This window comes from Amphiura filiformis, chromosome 1 (assembly GCF_039555335.1).
Source record: "Amphiura filiformis chromosome 1, Afil_fr2py, whole genome shotgun sequence".
Taxonomy (NCBI): Eukaryota; Metazoa; Echinodermata; class Ophiuroidea; order Amphilepidida; family Amphiuridae; genus Amphiura; species Amphiura filiformis.
The window spans coordinates 46934163-46958232 of record NC_092628.1 but is presented as its reverse complement, the minus strand read 5'-3'; the positions used below and the strand labels follow the sequence as shown (position 1 = coordinate 46958232).

The following is a 24070-nucleotide window of genomic DNA, read 5'->3' as shown; positions in this document are numbered from 1 at the left end:
GCATACCAGACTCTTGTCAGACCTCAACTTGAGTATGCCGCCACAGCTTGGAGTCCATACACAGCTCGTGATGTAAAACCCTTGGAAATGGTCCAGCGTCAGGCTGTTACGTTCATTTGTGGAGAATTTCATCGAAAGACAAGCGTAACACCTTTTCTGCATCAGCTGCAATTAGACCAGTTAGCCACTAGAAGAGTGATGTCTCAATGTACAATGTTTTATAAAATCCATCATGGTCTAGTTAACATCAGCTTTCCACCAAACATCAGGCTTCACCCAACCTCTGGAAGATCACACAATTTACGCTACCTTCCAGTCTTGGCTACTCGCAACACCTACAAATACTCTTTCTTTGTGAGAACAATTCCAACTTGGAACAGGCTACCTGCGGAAGCAGTTGCAGCACCATCTGTCAACGTTTTCCAGGCCATAGCTCTGCCAGCAGTGAGGGTCTTGCAGCCTACTGCTACTCACCAAGTCATCTAAATCAGCTCTCCAGTTCTTTTTACTTGCACCGTTTGTTGTTCTGCACTCTGCACATTTCTGCACGTTTATGAGCATCATCACCTTACTCCTTGGATAAGCTTCGCTTTGTTAGGAGAACAGCACTTGAAGACTTGAATATCTAAATTATCCGATATTTTGGATAATTTAGATAATAGCTAAATATCTGATAATATCCTAATATCCACCACTTACTAAGTAAAAAATTTTCCATCAAAATTTTATAAGTTCCTGATATCCAAATATCTGATATATCGGATATTTTAGATAATATCTGAATTATCCGATATTTGGGCTAATTTAGATAATATCTAAATATCTGATAATATCTTAATATCCATCACTTACCAGGCAATATCCAAATATCGGATATATCGCATATTTCAGATAATATCTAAATTATCCGATATTTTGGATAATTTAGATAATAGCTAAATATCTGATAATATCTTAATATCCATCACTTACTAAGTTAAACAAATATAAAAACATTGTCTAAGTTAAAAATCAAAAATCAAAAATTGTTTAAGTCCCAAATATCCAAATATCTGATATATATTGGATAATTTAGATAATAGCTAAATATCTGATAATATCCTAATATCCACCACTTACTAAGTAAAAAAATTTCCATAAAAAATATAAATTCCTAATATCCAAATATCTGATATATCGAATATTTTAGATAATATCTGAATTATCCGATATTTTGGCTAATTTAGATAATAGCTAAATATCTGATAATATCTTAATATCCATCACTTACCAGACAAAATAAAATCTAAGTCCCAAATATCCAAATATCGGATATATCGCATATTTCAGATAATATCTAAATTATCCGATATTTTGGATAATTTAGATAATAGCTAAATATCTGATAATATCTTAATATCCATCACTTTCTAAGTTCCTAATATCCAAATATCTGATATATCGGATATTTTAGATAATATCTGAATTATCCGATATTTTGGCTAATTTAGATAAAAGCTAAATATCTGATATCTTAATATCCATCACTTCAAATAAAAAAAATAAATTTAAGTCTCAAATATCCAAATATCGGATATATCGGATATTTCAGATAATATTTAATTTATCCGATATTTTAGATAATTAAGATAATAGCAAATACTCAGTAGAAAGTTGCCGGAGCAATATCACGATAATATTTTCAGATATTTTGGCTAATTTAGATAATAGCTAAATATCTGATATATCGCATCATTTAGATAATATCGAAATGATCACATAATTTGGATAATGTCTAAAATATCTCATATATCTGATATTTTAAATAATATCTTAAATATCAGATAGTTTGCATAATATCTAACTTATCCGATATTTTGGATAATTTAGATAAAATCTAAATATCTGATATCTTAATATCCATAACTTACCAGGAAAAATAATCCAAACAAATTCACATCCACATATCTGATATATCGGATAATTTAGATAATATCTAAATAATCACAATGTAACAGGCATAATTGATATAAACATAAACTTGATATTTAAATCGGGGAAAGATTTTCTCTTTTTAAAATTGCGAACACGAGTAAAATAGTGAAATAAAATTCATAAAATAATGCAATCGTGTGCCCGTCCTGTCATCCATATATTTGCCATTAGCAAATATTATATAAAAATCATTCGCCAAAGGTTAGAAAAAGTTACCAGAAAACGTTAAAGTGTCGGGTTATATATATAAAGGGTATATAAAGGGTATAAAACGTTTTCATAACATTCAAAAACATTTTTGATAACTTCCTGCAAATATTCTAACATAATGTTATTTAACTGTTGACAACATATTTGGCGAAAAATGTTTGCAAAAAAATATTTTACAATAACATTTTACAAACATTTAAAAAATATTTTTGTAGTGTGTTTTCATACATAACGTTTTAAAACATTTTCACGACCTTTATATAACCCGACATTTAATGTTATTAAAACGTTATGTATAGCTAAATATCTGATATATCGCATCATTTAGATAATATCGAAATGATCACATAATTTGGATAATATCTAAAATATCTCATATATCTGATATTTTAAATAATATCTTAAATATCAGATAGTTTGCATAATATCTAACTTATCCGATATTTTGGATAATTTAGATAAAATCTAAATATCTGATATCTTAATATCCATAACTTACCAGGAAAAATAATCCAAACAAATTCACATCCACATATCTGATATATCGGATAATTTAGATAATATCTAAATAATCACAATGTAACAGGCATAATTGATATAAACATAAACTTGATATTTAAATCGGGGGAAAGATTTTCTCTTTTTTTAAATTGCGAACACGAGTAAAATAGTGAAATAAAATTCATAAAATAATGCATTTGGGGTTTACAAATCTGGATTTTTCTTTCCTTGTATTGATAAAAATATAACAAAGTACATACATAATTTTTTTTTTAAAAGCTCAATTTTGCGAAAGAAACAACATCTAGAATACACAGCCACCTTAATTGTCTGGCGAAATCGTGTGCCCGTCCTGTCATCCATATATTTGCCATTAGCAAATATTATATAAAAATCATTCGCCAAAGGTTAGAAAAAGTTACCAGAAAACGTTAAAGTGTCGGGTTATATATATAAAGGGTATATAAAGGGTATAAAACGTTTTCATAACATTCAAAAACATTTTTGATAACTTCCTGCAAATATTCTAACATAATGTTATTTAACTGTTGACAACATATTTGGCGAAAAATGTTTGCAAAAAATATTTTACAATAACATTTTACAAACATTTAAAAAATATTTTTGTAGTGTGTTTTCATACATAACGTTTTAATACATTTTCACGACCTTTATATAACCCGACATTTAATGTTATTAAAACGTTTGTATTACAACCAAAAACCCAAAATATAACCTGTTTAAAACGTTTTGAAATATTTTGTGTTTGCTGGGTTGTTTGGCATCAAGAGCAGGGCCCAAAATGAAGCTTGAGCAAGTTTAACTGATGAAGTCGCCATAACATTCGAAATTCGTCATCATTATCATGCCATGAAAAAAATGGATCAACAGAATTATGGTAGTGCCAGTTTACATGAGTACCGTTTGCAGTCTCAGCAAATGGCCAAAATCCATATAGATGGGTCTCTTCACAAATATTCATAAAAGATGTTGTCATGTAGAATCCTGTAAAGAAAATAAGAAATAATTGTTCTTGTTAATTTTAGCTGATAGATTGCACGCTTAACATGGCTCCGCTGCCACTTCAGAAACTTCCCTGGCCATTATTTTATTTTTACACAGCTGTTATAGCCGGGGGTTCAGTTAATACCTGGTGGGGTGGGGTGGGGTGGGGGTCTATAGCACACAAGAATTGGGTTTTCTGCGATTACCTGTAAACACACAATTTTTTGGCCGGATTTGTTGGGAAATACGAGCAATATAAATGCATAACCGGCAATGAAAATGATCATGATTTGTGGTGAATCAGAATGTAGTGATAGTGTACATGACTACCGTCTGCATGCAGTCTCAGCAAACGGCCAAAATCCATATAGACATTTTTCCTTTTGACACTTAAAATGTTCAATTTCCAAGTTGTGTATATTGTAGCAAGATATAAAAATTGTTTAAAATATTTCTCTATTGAGAATTGAATATTTGGTCACATATGATACAAATACCCGTTATTTTGCCATTATTTTGCCCGCATATAGCGAAAAAAAGTATGCATTGACTTTTAATGTCTATTGCGACCCAATTAAAGGTTGAGTAGTTATTTTTAAAACGGTAATAATTGAATTTTTATCTAATAATCACATTTTCTATCAAAATAATTTCAAAGATGTTTCATATTTTTTGGCGCCGCGAGAGCCAAAAGGAACCTCTCATTTTATACTAAAGCCAAAATAGCCCAATTCCAATAACATCTATAATAAATTACTGAGTTTGGCGAATTGGTAAGGCTAAAAACTTCTACATTTTACATTATTTCAGAAAACGGATTTTTGTGTTGCGTAGAGTAAGGTTGTCCGCGCCCCAATAAAACGTCCAATTTTGTTTTTGTTTACGTTAAAGGGCAGGTCTATAGCAAAAACAAGTTTATCTCTATTCGAAGATAATAATTATTACATTACAAGTTGACACTTGTTGCAATTTTTTTGTGCGTATTTCTCCTGAAAAAGGAGAAAATGTGTGGGAAAAGTTCGGCCTCGTACGTGTTCTTCCCCCGTTTGAAGCGTACGTGTTCTCCCCCCGTTTGAATGATGACGTAGGTAAATGAAGCGGACAGTTTATCGTGCTCTCATCATACAATCACAATCACTTTGACAAGTTTGACATTAGCAACAATGAGTTGTACTATCACTTACCATAACAATGCTGCATAACAATATGCACGCTTTTGTTCTCTTTCGGGAACAAAGCCCACACAGATCTTTGTTACTATGCGTTTTCTTTGTAATATTTCATCCAACTGAAACTATAGCATTGCAATATACACATGATACAGGGAAATCAGATGCATGAGTTTGTGGACTAACACGGTTTATATGCTAGTCTCATATGAAATTCTAAGCTCAAATTATGTATTTGGTCAATTCCAGCGAAAGCGGGACAAAATTCTCTCTATGTTAACTTTCCACTTTAAAATGTCATTAATAAAGGAAATCACGTTATTGATGGAGCATATCATGTCACGTCCAATGTGCTCTCTTTGTGCATATAGGCCTTTACTAGCAAGTCATACCAGGGGACAAGTTATGATAGCTTAAATGAATTGGCGTTACCCACGAATTCAAAGATAAAGCACCATATATGTCATTGAATGTCCTTCAATCAAAATGAAATTATTACCGTTATAAAGACGTTTGCATGATCTCTCATCATATGTAAAACGATTGAATTCCACCAATGTTTGTGGACTCTAGAGGCCATTAAGTCAATTTGGCTAATAATTTTGTTACCCGCGTATCAAAAATAAAATGATCGTTCTGAAAAATGTTAAGTGAATATGCCATAAATGACTATATCATGAAACGAAGTTTCGTTCTATAATTCTGAGGTCCAAGTGATTATTTTATGCAAATACGTTTTACCCATAAAATTCCATTAAATCAAATTTGACGTTACCCACGTATCAACTCTTACCCACGAGTCCAGCAAATATAATTGCCATAACTTAACTTAACATTTAATGACTTTGGACACTGAATTTAGTTTGACAAGCGCTTAAAATTGTAAATCGTAAAAATACGTTCACCGCTTTAAAAAGAATCTACGACGGTTTAAACTTTTGTTACCCACGAATCCCGAATAGATGCTAACCTTGAAAAATAAGGAGATTGTTTATTTTAAGTTTAAATCAGCACATATTCAAGCCATGGGTATGCTATAATTTTGACAGTACTTACAGTTTATACACCTAAGAAACGCAAACCCCAAACGGTACTATAGCACTTATAGCTTTACCCACGAATTCGGCGTTACCCACGAATCAAGGATTTACTCGTAAATTATATGTTTCTTATGCATCTTAACATTTTGAAAACATGCGAAATAGGTTCCAAAACAGTCCTGTTTAATAGCGTCCTCTTGAAGGTATACTGAAGCTGCATCATGAAGTTTTGATTGATTATCCTAAATTACCATTTTTTGGGTAAATGCAATTGGTTAGAGAAACGGGAATCATTGAAACACAATGGAGGAATAACCGCATGGTGGTTTCCAAACTTCTGTAATATTTTCTATTTTGCCGCTTACCAATACATACCTTCAAATATGTGTTACCCACGAACATTTTGGTTACCCACGAATCCCTACTTAAATTATAGTTAACAATGTATTGATAGTGTTTTAGTTCATAGGAACTGTCAAACACGAGTTAATAGAATATTGCTGCATGAAAATATGGAATGATTTTACTAAAATAATAATATAAAACTGTTTGCTCTGTCTATTTGAATTTGACAACTTCATTATTCTCAAAATTTTATACCCAAAATGCCATAATGATCCATTCTAAATATTTCATGTAGTCTGTATTTTGATTAAAATTCATGTTAGTGCCATTGCAGCCTGAATTATTGACATACGGAAAAGTATTTTTTATTTTTATTAAAAAAAATTAATAGGAATTGCTATTTTCCAGACGCTGTTACCCACGAATCCATCCGAGATCTTCATCCTGCGAGGAGATACAAAATCTAACTTTATATTTATATGAAGCATTTATTCTAATCTTTCGAAATAAAACAGTAATGTTAAATTACAGCCACTTTGGAAAGAGTTCGAAGAATTGACACAATCTTAACTGTACACCTGGTTCTTTCTTAAAATTTGTAATAACCAAAATATTTCTTTGTAGATATATGTAATAAAATTCTATTTTACGTTCAAAGTCTTCACCGATTTCTAGTGTATATGAGTCACACATAAAATATTGAAAGATATTAAAGAAAGTGAAATTTTATGGCGTACAACAGGTGAAAAATGCTTGAATTCGTGGGTAACATGCATTTGCGCATTGAACACTTTATTTGGTCTAGCAAGAAAAGTTATTTTTCAATCCGATGGCACTTCCACCTGATGATTCACTAGACATGATCGTCTCATTTGATAAGTCTAGAATTGAAAAGGAAAACATTTTCAAAATGGCCACCAGAGAGAATTTTGGCCCGCTTTGGCTGGAATTGACCATTTATTTTTTAGGCCTAATATTTCTCATGATATTGATATACATATGAATTGTAATATCACAATTGTCTAATATATAAAAAAGAAGCGGCTGAATTTATGCATATGTTTAAAAACCATGAAATTTGTAATACTTAATTTGGAATTTTTTGCTGTGAACAGCAACAGTATAGGTTCTGTCCATTGCGAGCGTTTATAGTCCCTTTTCTCACAACGGGCACATCTCATTTCATGACGTCACCGGTTTTCTAGGCCAAATCTGTCTCGTTCGATGGAACTCACCGCTTAAGTTGGTTTTTGCGGAAAATTAATTTTGAACGTCTTATTTTCTCAAAAAAGGAGTCATTTTCATTGTCCTCATAATATGTGATGCGATCAAGCAAAATCAGTCGGAACTCGGCAATAATAAATTTTCAGTTTCTTATAGGATAGTAAAAAGGATTTACAAAGCTGGATTTTGCAGAAACCCCCATTGAAATTGAACAACCAGTTCCAAAGATATGAGCAATTAAAGCGCTTCCAAAACAATAGGAAACAAAAGGAAATATTGCCTTTGTTTGGCCATATCTCAAAATCAATATTTCCGAGTTCCGACTGATTTTGCTTGATCGCATCACATATTAGCTTGCCAATGATATGATGTTGTTTTGGCTATAGACCTGCCCTTTAAGGGTATCAAATTATGTTAATTAGTTTAAAAGGCACTGGCAGCGCACTGCATGCTAAAACTTTTCACGCCAACACAATACACTAATGTTGACATAGCCTGAATTAGGCCTTCTGTCCTGCCATCGGTGTGAGGATATCTCAACTATTACATGACACAGTAGAAACTAAATTAACATCTATTGTTTATTTAACCAATTTGTCAACATGGTCACTGAATTACCTATACCTTAAGCAATCACACAATATTATATAATACCAGGGACTGTGTATGAATACCTAATTTAATAGTCACACATCAATAATGTCAACATTTACTGAGGTCAAGATTGCCAACATGAACATCTCATAGGGGTTGTTGGTGTATCCAGGGTATTGTAGTTATAAATTGTGCTAATTATAATATGATCCAATTGCCTATTTGCATGCCTTATTTTACCATGCTACGTTATATGAAACAGAGTGTAAGGATATATGTGAATAAAATTGTTTCATCTGCACAGTGGTGTAGCCAGGACTTTTTCAGAGAGAGAGGGGGGGCAAATTTCATGGGGGGGCAATTGTCACAAATGGGCTAAAAAGTAAAAGGTACAACAAAATTTATCTAAAATGGCCTAACAAATAAAAAGTACAACAAAATGCATACAAATGCGAAAGGATTTAGTGCAGCTTTCTAACAAGTGATTCAAAGGAAGGGTAACTACATCTTTTGGCGCTTGTATGATTATTATTTTGATCCTTTGTAATATCTTTAAAAATGGCGGTCATGTTGGGATTTTGAATTGTCTAACGTATTTTTTTCCTAATAAATGACCCACAAGGAGTGTTATACGTGCCAATCATGTTGCTTGTATCACATTGGACCCAATTGGGTCTCTAATCAGCAGTACTAATAAGAATTATGAGGACTTGAAGCCCTGCAACTTAAATTGTTTATGCCTTTATGCATCACAAATCTTACAATGTATTTATAAATGAAATAATCCTCTCAGTCTCCCAGATGTGCAATGTCTTCCTGCTGATGTACTACTCATTTCGATTTGGATTTGGAAGATACCTTCTCTTAAATAATAGTATTGCGAACCACCAGCATCCATAGTTCGATGTAGAGAGTCTTTCCTATTCAGAGGAAATATTGCAATTACACACCCTTGCCTTTTAACAATAACCAATGACACTAGCATATATCAATCAGAGAAGATGTAAGAAAAGGAGGGAGAACAGAATTATATACTTGAGATAATCCCGTAGGTAATCCTGTTGCACCTATTCCTAGTCATTTATTCTCAAGTGGTGGGTTGACCAACAATTAACAATGAGAGGACATTCCTGAACCTCGTTCAGTTGGGGATGATTTGAAGTGACCGCCAATTATGACCATTTGATATTTAATACCAGCAATGTGAAAAAAAGAAATAATGTAGTGCCAAAATAATGCACCCTTTTACGGAAGGAGCAAAGTTTAACAAGTTATAACTCCGCTTCTGCAGTACGAATGTCAGCGGCGAATAGAGACCTTGCGCAAGTCTCTAATGTCAGGTTATTATTTCCCAGTCTTTAAAAAAATGCACGCAGAGGTGGGAATCGATCTCGGTACCTCACGGTTAAACAGCACTGTGCAAGACCACTAAGCCAACTAAATATCTGTTGTGAGATGTGTGACATTAATCTTTGATATTGCTTAATGGAACAAATCGCGGAATTAAATCAGTTCAAAAGAAGTAGATTCTTATATAGCAGTCAAATTGGATAAAAGGGGAAATATTTGTCCCTGCTCTAAAGAAATATAGGTTAGAAAATTGTCAAATAAATTTAAATTAAAAATTGAGATTTTATATTTCTTTCTTTCACGAGGCGGCATTATCACAGACAAACACTGTATAAGCTAAAAACTCGACCTTCATCACTAGATGCTGTAATAGCTCAATGGTAGAGCATCAGACTGCTGATATCAATGTCGTTGGTTCGAGTCCTCCTGCCAGCAATGGTTATATTTATGATTTTAATGCTACGCTAAAATTTGTTCAATTTTTTCGTTTATTTATATTTATTTATTTATTTATTTATTTATTTTTATTTATGTAAATAATTTGATATATTTGAAAGAGGTATTTGAGCAATGTGAAATTTTGATTTTATAATCCTATGGGGTCATTTTGAACCCCCACCCCCTCCCAAATTGCCAAACGCACAACACATAATTTGCATCATACATAATGATCAGTACGTCCATGTCTTCATCATAACAAAAACATTCTATGTAGGCAACTAGACTACTATAAAAAAAATACTATCACATATTTTCCTGCTCAATCAAAATAATACTTGCAAATAGATCATGAAGCATATTGATATGCAGGAAGAATCGATCAGGCGCTAGCTTTATTGTCCTATGAGATGTAGGGCCTAGTGCGAACTGCCCAACCATTTAGTATCATAATCTATTAAGGAAAGATAAACACTATTCAAAATATCAATAGATAAGAAGAAAGGGATTTAGAGATTTGTAATTGAGTCATGCATGATTTAACAGAAGGTTCTTTCCAAAACCCAATCGTAATGTTCTAAGTTAAATTCTTTCTTTCTTCTTGAAGTAGTATCAATCTTACCTGTCGTTATTGGATTCGGATGTCCCACTGACCTCCACAAATGATTCACAGCTATAGAATTCTCCGGGTGACCAAAATACATCTTCTGTTTGTGAGCTGCATCCAAATGTGCCGCTTTAACTGCCATACTCCATGTAGCCGATATTATAAATGCTTGAACCCATACAGCACCATCAAAATCACTCAAAGTTTCAAGAAATTCACGCTTGCTAGCTTCTGTGGACAAACTATCAAACCTGCATATGAACAAAATTTTAGGATATATACGAGCGTATACCCAAATATTATAAACATCTCAAAAAAGTAACTACACCCCCCTTAAGAGGAACTGTCTGTTTTTTTTGAAAATAGAGTTGCCACGGTCAAAAAATACATTTTTTTTAAACTTTCATATTTGATGGACCTTGACCTGAAACAAACACACATGAAATAAATTTTGGAAAAATATCCCCGTTGCCATGGTAACAGCCAAATTTCTATTTTAGGCCTATTTTCATAATTTTGCATTTTCAGCAGTCAAATTGTCAAGTTTTGAAGCCAGTGTTACTAATATACACAATATATATATAATGTTTTCTTTATAAGGTATGAATAGGTCAAACCTTAGATGCCGCATTGAAAGTATAAAAATAATCACCAGATGTCAAGGTGGGTTATACCATTTATTTGAAATAGGGGTGTTTTTCAATTTTTCAAGTATGAAAATATACCAACTTTGTATAGCTCATAAACCATATGGTAGTACCCGGGGTAGTACTCCGATTTCAACATCGACCACAGTATGTTGAGATGATACATTGGTCTTATAAAAAGTTACATTTGAGCTTGGGGAAAAAACATCTGTATATACAGTGCCAGACATTTTCTATTTTTCAAAATTCAGCACAAGTCTCACCTTAAGGGATCTGGAATGAGCGTTTTGAGCGTTTCGACAATATTTTTTTGTGGAACATGAGAGCACATCAGACATATCGAATTGCATTCTGAATACGCAGAATGTCTTTTTTCTGTCTTCAATACGAAAGGTCAAAATTTTCAATTGATCGTCGGCTTTTCATCGCACCTACATACACTTTATGAATAAATCATCAGATTGATAAAGTTTACTTCGAGTACTGTTAAATATCAAAAATATCATTTTTAATCATTTGCCATAAAATGTGTATTACATTGCGAATTTCAAAAAATCAAAATTATTTGATATCAGAAGGACATTCTTCGTATTCAGAATGCAATTCGATCTGTCTGATGTGCTCTAATGTCACAAAATAAATACTGTCCAAACGTTCATACCCCACCCCTTAAGTTAAATGATGTGAAAAAGAAACTTCAGCCTTTCAAGGAACATTTATTGGAAAGAGAGTTTTTTTCATATCAAGTTTCATCAGTTATAATGGTCAGTGTTGCTCTAAACCACATGGGTGTTAGATCCAAAGTTGGAAGCTAGTAGTTGACAGGTGGAAGGTAAGTCTAATCTGATTGGCTAAATATCGTCAGTAGCTGTCAGTAGGCGTGGTTAGTCATTTTGCCATTTCCCTTGACTTTCCAAGGGAAGATGTCGAATCTATACGGACGGCGTTGATTATAGTACTAAATATTGCGTTGGTCCTGTATGGACTATTATGATCTCAAGTAAAACCTGTACAAAATTCCCATAGAAAAAGTAGCGGCTCTGTGCTTAATTAGCTAATTATGACGTCAGTCCTTGACGACCACCATAACAAAAGATGACGCCCGGGGTATTTGAACTCTTTTTTAAAACATGTGATGCATAACAAATGATCAAGGTTATGAATTGTGATATCAGAAATAAAGGTATCCCCCGATTACAACGGATTAGTAATTGTTATGCGATTATGTTATTTGCCACGATCCAAAAGAGATAACTTCCATACAGTTAATATCATGCAGCCTCACTACAGGGATTTCCTATCTAGCAGCGCACATTGTCATCGCCCCGATATCTTCATGGCAGAAATCGCCATGGTAGGTTGAATCCACCGCCACGCATAGCCATTTTATATCGACCTGTTTTAAATAGCTTTGTATCGTACATGGGCCGAAGGACATCTGACTAAGGCTACTGACAATAGCCCCGATTAGCCTGGTTACTGTGTGTTAGTCGAGCATGGTACACCATAGGTCATATGGTTTTAGACTACCTTCTCGATTGGCCTATACACTGCGCTATATAATTCGGCACATATAAATCAAAATTATTGTCAGTTTTTGACTCAAGACGCAAGCTAGTATCTCAAAGCGCAAACTAACGACTATCATATCTGTTAAAAATATATATTCAAGTGCAAGGAATCACATCTGGTTTCTTTATACGAAATTATTTACGGGAGATATTCATCATTTTCAAACCCGGTATCCAAATATTTATCGTCTGAATATCAATCGTGCATAGCACATCCACGTGTATCGATCCCGTGTATTCATTTCAGTGTCTTTTGCTACAGGTTTACAAGTTTACAAGTTTTATTAAGTTTTACAAGTTTTATTAAACTCTGTAACTACCTTCAAAAAGGTATGAGAGAATATAATCAACCATACAGTCATTATATATACATACATACACATATAACCAAATCCAAATATATAATCAAAATACAAATCCAAATAGATTAAAAAAAATACATATAAGATAATACCGTTTCAATTTTACGACTTCAAAATATACGACAATGCATAATAATAGGTTACTCAAATTTTTTCATAATGTATTTGCAGAATTTGGCCAGATTGACCATTTCACTGTCTTTTTGAGAGTTCAAAATTGATGCAATTGTCAACACGTTTGGTCTATGCCTGAATTGTGCTGTCAAATATTTATCTCTTTCGTTAGACATCGATGGGCACTCAAAAAGATAGTGAAATTCGTCACCCACTTAATGTTTTGTGCATAGAGGGCACAAACGATCTTCTTTGGGGATACCTTGGTACCTTCCAGTGGTGATGGGTAGTTTGTGGTTACCACATCTAAATTTGCAAAGTTTGATACGATCATTCTGGTCAAGAGTCTTGATATAATTTTCAAATTGAAGACTTGTTTTAAAGATTCTATAGTTACTACATTGACTGATTTTGTTAACTTCTTCATTCCAATTCTGTTTGTAAATATCAGAAAGCCTTAAATCCAAGTTATCTTTGAGCCAGAATTTATTAACAAGAGATAAATCATGATCCCATAAATATGATAATCCAGCATTATCCAGAACAGACTTAATTTTTAATAGCCAAGGAGATTGAAAAATACCCTTGTTATATAATGACCTCATCAGTCTATACATAATACTCGTGAGCTTGTGGGATTTACTGTTTGCAATTTCGTACCAGAAGTTGATCATTCTTTTATCTACAGAAGAGCAAAGAGCAGTTCTCCCAAGTTCACCATATACCATACAATTGGGAGTACTAGTATTAAGTCGCAATAACTGCTTACAAAATTTCAAGTGAAACTTCTCAACATGTGATAAGTTATGAAAACCCCAAATTTCACAGCCATATAGCAATATGGGTCCCACTAGTTGATCAAAGAGTTCAAGTTGGATATCGACAGGAAGATCGAGTTTCCTGGCTTTTGAAATCAGACTAAACATAGCTCTTCTTGCTTGGTTAATTTGTTTGTTAATGCCCTTTTTAAACTTGTTGTTATAATTAAATTTGACTCCCAAATAAATCGTCAACGACTTCAATGCTACTATTACCAAATCTAAAATTAGGATGTCTCCTTACTTTACCCCGAGAATATATGGTTATTTTGGTCTTACTAGTATTAACAGTTAAATGCCACATTTTGCAGTAATCGTGCACGGCATCTAAAGCACGTTGAAGTTCAGAATCTGATTCAGCAAAAACAATTGTATCATCAGCATAGAGTAATGTAAATAGTTTCAAAAACACTTCAACATCATCATCACTCAAATGCGTGCTAATATCCTTGGAAATATCACTAAGCCCAGAAAAACGTTTACTTATAAATAATTCAAAATCATTCAAATACATGGCAAACAAAAGTGGAGACAAGTTTTCTCCTTGTCTTACACCCATATTACAATTGAAGAAATCAGATTTTCCATATCCATTCATAACACACGATTTTGCATTATTATACATATTATAGATTACTGTAATTATTGTGTAATTATTAACCGGGCGATGTCGGTGTGCAGCGCATTATAGTTTAATTTCGACTTCCAAAATTGTTCAGTTTTAACATCAGATCAGGCTCAAAATGCCAAAATTTACCGATCACCAGAAGAGAATGATAGAAGCATATCATAGTGAAGGAAAATCTAACCGTTAAATTGCAAGATTCTTGAATATTGACGAGGGATCTGTTCGATATAATTTAAGAAAAAAGGAGATTAATGGCTCAATGGATAATCGCCCGAAATTTGGACAGCCAAAAAAACAACACCAAGATAATAATAACAACCGAAACCAAATAGCGCTTGTATCAAACATTGTTGATGATGACCAGCACACTCTGAACGCAGGTCAATTGATTCTTCTGTTGTGTAATTTTTACAGTAAATGTCAGGAAAACTTGTAAGGCTTGATACTATTTTTTTTCTTCAAATCCTAGTGTTAAACTTAAGCGTGAAATTCAGTCATTTAGTGTAAGATTTTCGATTTTGATAGGCTTCAACTCTGCCCGCGAGCCTTTTTTTTTTTGATCAACCTTATAGCTTTTCAAAGTAATATAGTTGGCTAATGAAGGATTTTTCCCAACTTTCTAACGCACATCACCGTGACGATATATCATAGTTTTGTCAAATTTTCCGTTTTGATTTCACCATTTTTTTTACTGCCGGCTGAATTTTTTTCAAAATCAACGCGTGAAATCTGAGGCTAATACTAGCATTGTGGATCGATATTCCTGGGTGCCGTAGGAAGACCGGCCTGGCTACAGTGTTGCCAGAACTTCAATATAGCAAAGAAATTCCCAGGCCTATTAGACGAATCCAATTTCACGCATTCCTACGCCTCAATGGCAGCCATTAGTTGGGTCCCCGTCGGCTCTATCTCACCTAAAATGTGAAATGATGCTGCCTTGGAGTGTATTTTAAACTGCATTCTATCACCCGTGTTACACGTAGACAAAAGAATGATGACAGTTCACAAAACAAAAGAATCTAACATCGAATTTTAAGCGGGTTTAATCCACCCAATTGGGCACTCACAACACCTGGTGCATGCGGGAACCCAATAATGGCCGACCAAATCCTGACCATGACTTAGCTCGTTGGATTCGTCTATAGCGCTCCTATGACACTGATCATGTTCAGCACGATGAGGATCTTTCATCACGTGAGTAATTTATTGATTTCATCATCACCGTGATCATCGGACCAATGTGTTGAAATTTGCTTCTCCTCAAAACAACTTTGCCCAACATTTGGTAAATAAAATCAACAATCGTACATGCAACTGGGCAATATTTTAAACAAAACTTTCATTTACAAAACATAAATATTACGCTGTATGTTTTAACAAGCAAACTGTTTGGAACACACTTCCAAATAACCTTCGTAACAGCGCCAGACTTTCGTTATTTAAACGCCAGCTTAAAACCAATATTTGTCAATTTCGTGCTTTACGCGCTTTGAGTTCCTCATCGGAAGAGATTGTGCCTTATAAGAACCATTTATTATTATTGTTAACTCAAGCAATAATTATTAATTAAAATTGCTTGCCTAAAAACAGAATAACTTGGATGTTAATACTTCTTTGTGTTTATTTGAAACTGCTTTTGGAAACCCACCGTCAAATTAAAAACAAACCCGAACACAAATCTGAAGGGTGTAATGAAAATGCCAACCCGCGAGGGGGGTCATACACAATTCACCTGGTGAAAGGAGGGATAGAAAATTAAAATCCCCTATAATAACACGCTAATTTTTCAAGCGTGCGTCTCTTAATACGGACTAACCTAGGTATTTCAAACAAACAAACAAACAAACAAACAAACAGACAAATGGTCGACATAATCATGGAAACCATATAATTTGCCATTGCAAGCTATCACCATGATCACGGAAGCAAATATCCAAAATTCACGTTAATTTACCAAAGCACCCAAATGGGAGATTTGGGCTACAAAATCGCTGGTCGAGTAATCCTTGCTTTCAATGCAGATGGGACCTGGATTAGAACAATGGAATTATCGACTATTTCTGCTGCTTGCTTTCGAGATAGAGTACTGAGTTTGACATTTTAGGAGCATGACGTGTAAAAAGGTGAAATCAAAACGGAAATTCTGACAAAACTATAATAGATAGACCCACACGATGTGCTTTACAGAGGTGGGAAATATCTTTCTTTAGCGAATTATATTAGTTTGAAACGCTAAAAATGAATTCCGAAAAAAGCTCGCGGACGGAGGTAAGGCCTATAAAAATCAAAAATCTTACACTAAACGACACAATTTCATGCCTAATTTTAACACCAGTATATTTAAAACCTGTATATCCAAGCACTTTGTTTTAACTGACATTACTGAAGAAAAAAATATTGCTTTATATTTGACCGAGAAAATTAATTTCCTAGCAAAAAGGTCTATCTCTAAATTGTGCTGATTTTAACATGTATCGATCGACTTTTAGCGCGACTATGCATAACAAAAGAATCGGTTGACCAGCGTTCAGAGTGCATGAGCAGTGCAGTCGGGATAACTGCAAGTCGATCATGATAAGTTTTTGATAGCAACAGGGTATTGACGTCATAATGAGCCTCATTAAACAGCGCCGCCATGTCAATGGAATTTTACTGTGTAATTTACCGAAAAATAAGGATATTTTTTCTTTATTTATTTTTGTAATAAATAATGGTTCAAGGTTCCTGCAATTATGACTATTTTTATTATTGATTAAAGGGTTTATATTTTAGTGACAGTTAGGTTTGATACGTTTTCCATTTGTAGTATCATTACAATTTAACATTTACTGCGGGTATAGGGTATACTCGGGAGTATATAGGATAATGGCTGCACTGGGATATGATATCCCCAGCTTTCTGGACCAGGACGGCCACATGGTGATCAAAATATCAAAAACCTTATCTTTCTTTTATAGTTGGCGTTGTTCTAAGGCTGCAGACGAATATCAAAAGCAGTAACCTATGATTTTGTACAGACTTTGGTTTTGCTAGTGTTCTACCTTTCTCTGAAAATTGACGGAGCGATCGTCACGAGATCAGTATGTACACCAACATCATCTTCGAATCCTTTCAAGATTGGTAGATTACATCTTCAAAAAGTAAAGTTACATATACAGTAAATAGTGTTAACTAAAGCAATAAGATTCTCGTGCGATGGCAACAAATTATCAGAACAAGTATACAAAATAAAGAATAGAGGTCCTGAATTCGAGCCCTGAGACACACCACAATATTTGTTGTACACGAGGACTCAATTTACTTTTAGCATACAAAATGTATTACGTTATATTTGTATATAAGTTAAGTTCTAATTGTACTCGAATGCCTTCGAAAGGTACAGGAATGTGCCTATTTTTGTTATTGATACAGTGTGTAATACTGTTAGGCCTGCCTTACATGCTTCAAGAATGGCTGTAAACGAAGATCTAACCGAACGAAAACTTGTCTATCTGCACAAAGGTATTCAAACCTAGAAATTAAATTAAAAGTCTTTCATGGAGACTTCGTTGATTTATTCTAAAAGGATAACACGAGATGGGTTTAAAATAATTGCTAAAAGTGCATGAGATAATTGTTGTGACTCTTGCCATTTTTAAAATTAAGTTAACGTGCTTGCAAAAATCACATTACATCTAAAAAAAAACACAAAAGGTCCGGTCAATTACTTTAAATTGAGAATGAATCAAAAACACGGGTAATATGAAATAATTACCTTAACAACCACTCGAATGTATTTGAGAGGTCCAGGAAGATGTACATTATTTTATTAATACAGGAGGTATTTGCTGTTACATGCTTCAAGAATGACCATAAACAACGATCTAGCCGTTCGTCTTTCGTGGACAATTCGTTCAGATCTGTTTGAATAGGACTAACTGAGATGGGTGTACTAAAGATATTTCATTTAGACCCACTACGACTCTTGACGTAATAAAGTTGGCGTTACTTGCAAGTGTTGTTAACTCAGCTTAGCAGTACGTGTTTAAGAAAACAAAGTGAAATAATTACCTTAATATGAAGTCAGCATCGTCTATTTGTTTCCCGCATTTCGAATTTAATAGAATCCCGCTATTGCCAATAATATTGCATTTCTTATAACGACGTTTATCGTCAAATAGTGAAGTCTAGAAAAGAGATTAAGACAAAAAAATATGTCAGTGTACAATACATGGATAAATAAACACAATATTGACCGTAACTCTGGCACAATACAACTTATTTGCAGTTAAAATACTGGTTTGAAGAGAAAAAATGGTGTTACCTCCGGGAATAGGTTCCAGAGATCGTGAGTTATTGTTGCTGTTCCCAGCGATTTTAGGAAGTTAAACGTCTCATCTACATTTGTATTCTCCTTTGTGCAGAACATATTTTGTGGCAAACCAACAGCAGTACTTCCTTCGACAAATTCTTTCCTATAAAAAAATAATAAGTTTTCGTTGAATAATGTGATAAATATATGTACATTTTAGAATTTAAAACAATACTACCAATAGTAATGCCCTTCATACCTAAAAAATACAATTTTCCCGGTATAAATCATTCTGCGACACACTGTATATCCTGATTCAGTGTCCTGCGAAAATCACTGTTCAGCGAAGTCCACTGTACACTTGAATTTATAATCCTCAGCGTAAAATCCTTTGCATATAAAATCCTTGCTCAGAAATGGTGCTATTTTCTCCACACTTAACTCCTTGCTCTGTTCTCTATCTCCAAAATGCTGCTATTTTCACCTTTCACGCAATTTCTTCATGAAACAGGACTGCGTTGCAGTTGTTCCCCTGTTTCCACTTATATTGACAGATGTGTTGTTACATATACCAGACTTCAGCAAGTCGACAGAAGAATATATTCCTTTCTTGGAAGAAGTACACCCTTTGACGTATTCTAGATCTTCTCCGACACTACTGGCAGGTATAGACCTTTTTCCCTCTTTCCCATCATGCACTATTCCAGAGGGGTATGAGTGTCGCAAAATACATCATCTCCCCAGGGGAGTACAGAGTTATGTTCATTACATTCTGGAATACGGACATTTCGACTGGTGCCTTCATCACAAAAAAAGGAATCCCCGATAATGATGATAATGGCGCCACGATCACTAATACCTTTCGGGGGCAAAAAACAACATTTCTATGCCTTATGGACATGGTGTCGTCGCCAAAAAAAGTTTCCTGTTATTGAAACCTAACTTTGTATACATTTTATAGACCTAATGGTGAAAAACTGATGACGGGACACGCAGTGATATTTTACCGGCGTCCGTTTCACTTTTTTTCGGAGTTGAAAATAAAACGAAAACAAAATCTCTTACACAGATGTTCTGCATCGCTCCGTAATTGCATCACTCGTGTATTCAATAATTGCATAATTAGTAACATCGATGGCCTTTACGATAATCCGCATATATGGAATCAGTATGCCCATATTAAGACAAAATAATTACAAAGGCCTGGCAAAGACCATCGGATGCACACGATCTATGAGGTTGATGAACTACGTCATACCCCCCTGGAATAGTGCATTGTGGGATAGAGGGAAAAGGTCTATAGGGTGCACAACTTATAAGTTCCCCCTAATGCTTTAAATAAATCGAAAAATATTTAACAAATTGTAAAAAGTTATGAGTAACCCTATTTGTTTTGCAAATCTGGGCCAATTTGTAGTGTCACACATCATTGCGTTTGGTCACAATAGTTCATTTTATAAAAAAAGAGGGAGTTTTAAAAGTTGCACCTGAGTCCACAGGAGTCAATTGTCAAACAATACAGTATGTTAGGCCTGTCCTGTGTTTGTAATGCAACGTAGCCGCATGCTGTTTATTAAATTCCGGACCCGTTGCTGGTCCATGTTGTCGGGCAAACGCGGCATTATTAAAGTGTGACTTTTCACATGTGATGAACTACTGGCGACGTGGTCTATTCTTACTGCAGTACATATCCCTTCCATCTCAGTCATGTATCATCAAAAAGAAAAGAATTAAACGCCTGCTTTGCTTTTGAAAAAGAAGAAGAAGAATACCAAAGATTACAAACACATGAATATCCCTGGCATACTGTATTGTTTGAGAATTGAGTCCTATGGACTCAGATGCTACTTTTAACACTGTTTAAAACGGTCTCTTTTTTACATAATGAACCATTGTGACTGAACGCAATGACTTGTGACGCTGAAATTTGATCCACATGTGTAAAACAAATAAGGTTACCCATATCTTGTTACCGGTTTGCATTTCGTGAAATATTTTTCGATTTATTTTAAAAAGTATTTAAGGGGGAACTTAAGTTGTGGACCCTATAATAGTGCATTGACTACATAAAATATTTCTGGTTCGCAATTTCCTTTCTTTGAAGGAATTGGTCTGTAAGCACATTAGCTAGCCCAGATCAACACTATAAACAGTGAAGAATTATGTTTACATTTTCTTATATACCAAGCACGGGAAATCCCATTATTTTAATAGCCAATTGCTATTTTACAACACATGAGTAATTTTGGAAATTCCCAAGATCAAAACCTTTCACATTTCATCACTTCCTGTGGGGTTTTCCCAGTTATGATGTCATTTTCACTTTACAATCTCAGGGGAATTCCCAGCTATCCGAAATTAGAAATGATTCAGTTTGTTTTTGCTCAATTTGATGCCTGAGAGGGGAATCCCTAAAATGTCTCATGAAATAGATTTTAATTGTAAACAAAGATAAATAATCAAATTAAATTACTCAGAGCACATCACAATATGACATACCTGTATTCAAGTAGTAGTGTCCGATTCGTATCTTGAGAAGCAGTATCATTCAATACCTCGGCAAAAAACTCCGCTTTAGTTTGTGGCAACGAATACTTCATTAAACTTTTCATAATGTACCTAGATGATCATAATGTAATAATAATAATAATAATAATAATAATAATAATAATAATAATAATAATAATAATACTAATAATAATAATAATAATAATAACAACAACAACAACAACAACAACAACAACAACAACAACAACAACAACAACAACAACAACAATAATAATAATAATAATAATAATACAAGATGTCCCATAAAAAGGGTACATGTAGAAAATTAATCGCATATTCCGATGGTATAACAAAATAATGTCCCTTTTCAGATATTATTCCCTTTTATAATTGTCTGCTAATTTTCCGTATCTTAATAGAAACTTAATGAGCGCAAGTTGACCTGACCTTTGACCTCACATGACCTTTGCGGTTTCATACTCCACCGCTGGCCAAAGCTTTATATATATGGTACCACAGCTTAAGGGTCAACCCGAGGTCAAAGGTCAAATGAGGTCACATGATAAAATTAGCCTGATTTGGCTTTGAACATCTTTGTGTAAAATTTGATAGAACAGCTATCATTATGCACGGTGACCTACATTTATAGTAGGCAAGCCACAACTTGAATTCTGTTTCCAAGAAAAATAAATATTGTGAAATAGTATTATTAAAGCAGAATCTTAACCACAGAAGATAGCTAACAGTGGATCTCACATAAGATTTTTTTTTTGGGGGGTATCAACTGTATAAGTGGACCAGGTAAGAGGCGTTGAGAACTGTTATAGGAGTGCAATTTCGCTTGTTCATGGGTTGGAGGGCAGTATGGGTAGTGGGGGTGTTCATTAAAATGTTAAACTTTGCCCAGGTCAAAGATCAAGTCAAATTTGAAGTTGCTCCGATGGGATTGTAACTTTGGGAAAACAATCCCTGGCACTTGGGGAGTATGAAACCTCTGGGGTCAAAGGTCAGGGGAAATTTAAAGTTGTTCCAATTGGGCTGTAACTCGAGGATAACAATCCCTAGCACTTGGGGAGTATAAAACGGCAAAGTTCAACTGAGGTCAAAGGTCAGGTCAAATTTAAATTTGCTCCAATCGAGCTGTAACTTGCAGAAAATGATCCCTGACACTTGGGGAGTATAAAACCGCAAAGGTCACCTGAGGTCAAAGCTCAGGTCAAATTTAAAGTTGCTCCGATTGGCTGGTAACTCAGGAGTATGAAACCTCAAAGGTCATATGAGATCAAAGGTCAGGTCAAATTTTGAGTTGCTCCCATTGGGCTGTAACTCGGGGAAAATGACCTCTATAAACAAAATAAACAAAAACTATCCTTCCATTTTAGCATTTCCACATTTAATATCATCAACCATATCAGCTGCCACCTGATTTTCGTGCTTCTTGAAGCACGTTAGCTGTAGTTGATATTATAGTCGTCCACCATATCAACAAGGGCTGGCGAAAACCAGACTGGTGCTGATTAAGAATTTTATGCTGCTATACATAAGAATACACATAATAACAATTGAAATTGTAGGTAAATGAGAATCACCTGTTTTAGTGTACACATAAGCATTGCATAATTTTAAATTAGCATTAATACATTTGAAATGGATACGTATTCATTCACATCTACGTGACTCAGTGGTAAAGACGGGTTCGAATCCCTTAGTTTTGTTATGATTATTTTTTTCCTCTTCTGATCCTTCATATCATTGAAGGGCTTATAGTTAAACTTCACGCTATTTTTACGGGGACCAGTAAAATTACGGAATTTAAATTTTACTTTCAGTGTGTTTAAGCAGGATTAAGTGGAAGTTAGTGATACACATTGGTTTGTAGTATTACATGTAGATGTGTGGGTGGGCGTGGAGGTAGGTAGGTGGTTCTAATCACAAAAAAGCTGTTTTGCTTACGGCTGGTTCCCGTAAAATTAAGGAAAATTTTGAAATACGGGCGTCCGTTAATTTACGGCCATTTTTTTACATTGTACTGTGTCATTATACCAAACAAGTCTTCAAGTGCGCCAACTTCAATTTCCAATAAGGGCACATGTGTATCAAATGATAAAGCGATTGCCAATGAATTCAATGAGTACTTTACATCTATTGGTAATCAACTTGGTACAAAATTTAATGGTATGATAATATCAAATATCCATGTAATAATGTGTGTTCTGGACAATATTGTAAACTAAATAAGTTTAAATTTAATGAAATTACACCTGTATTTGTATGTAATCATATTAGTAATATGCAAAATAACAAATCACCAGGATTGGATCAGTTTAATTGTCAGGTTGTTGAAATTGGCTGGACCCTTCATTTCAAATAGTCTAGCTCATATCTGCAACCTGTAATTGAATGGATCTACTTTTCCTGATGAATGGAAAAAAGCTAAGGTGACACCAATATTTAAGTCAGGTGATAAAACAGATAAAACAGTATTGTCAATCTTATCAAAAATTATGGAAAGGGCTGTACAGGATCAATTGTATATGTATTTAACTAATGCAGGCCTACTGTCTACTGCTCAATCAGGTTTTCGTGCTAATCATTCCACTTCCACCACACTATTCGATGTTCAAGATTTTATTCTGAAAAATATGGATGATGGATATGCTACAGGTGTAATATT

General features: G+C 34.2%; 2 protein-coding genes across 3 annotated transcripts in view; both read right to left on the bottom strand.

Moving 5' to 3' along the window:
• Positions 1–2569: 2569 nt before the first annotated feature.
• Positions 2570–24070, bottom strand: part of LOC140147948 (alpha-N-acetylneuraminide alpha-2,8-sialyltransferase-like) — a 40035-nt gene continuing 18534 nt past the window's right edge. The window contains exons 3-8 of one of the 2 annotated variants that reach the window (XM_072169749.1): positions 21388–21507; positions 18901–19051; positions 18648–18763; positions 17639–17728; positions 10473–10699; positions 2570–3690 (exon numbers count right to left, since the gene is read on the bottom strand). In XM_072169749.1, coding sequence (XP_072025850.1) covers positions 3470–3690; positions 10473–10699; positions 17639–17728; positions 18648–18763; positions 18901–19051; positions 21388–21507 — 925 coding nt within the window. In that variant the 3' untranslated portion in view covers positions 2570–3469. Of the gene's footprint in view, positions 3691–10472; positions 10709–17638; positions 17729–18647; positions 18764–18900; positions 19052–21387; positions 21508–24070 lie in introns of both variants that reach the window. The other variant, XM_072169744.1, reaches the window with a different exon arrangement.
• On the bottom strand, positions 13052–14651 carry LOC140168191 (uncharacterized; the record flags this gene model as incomplete). The annotated part of the gene is given in 2 exon segments (XM_072191522.1): positions 13052–14156; positions 14158–14651. Coding segments are annotated over 2 exon segments (1284 nt in total), but the record flags the coding sequence as incomplete, so codon positions are not given.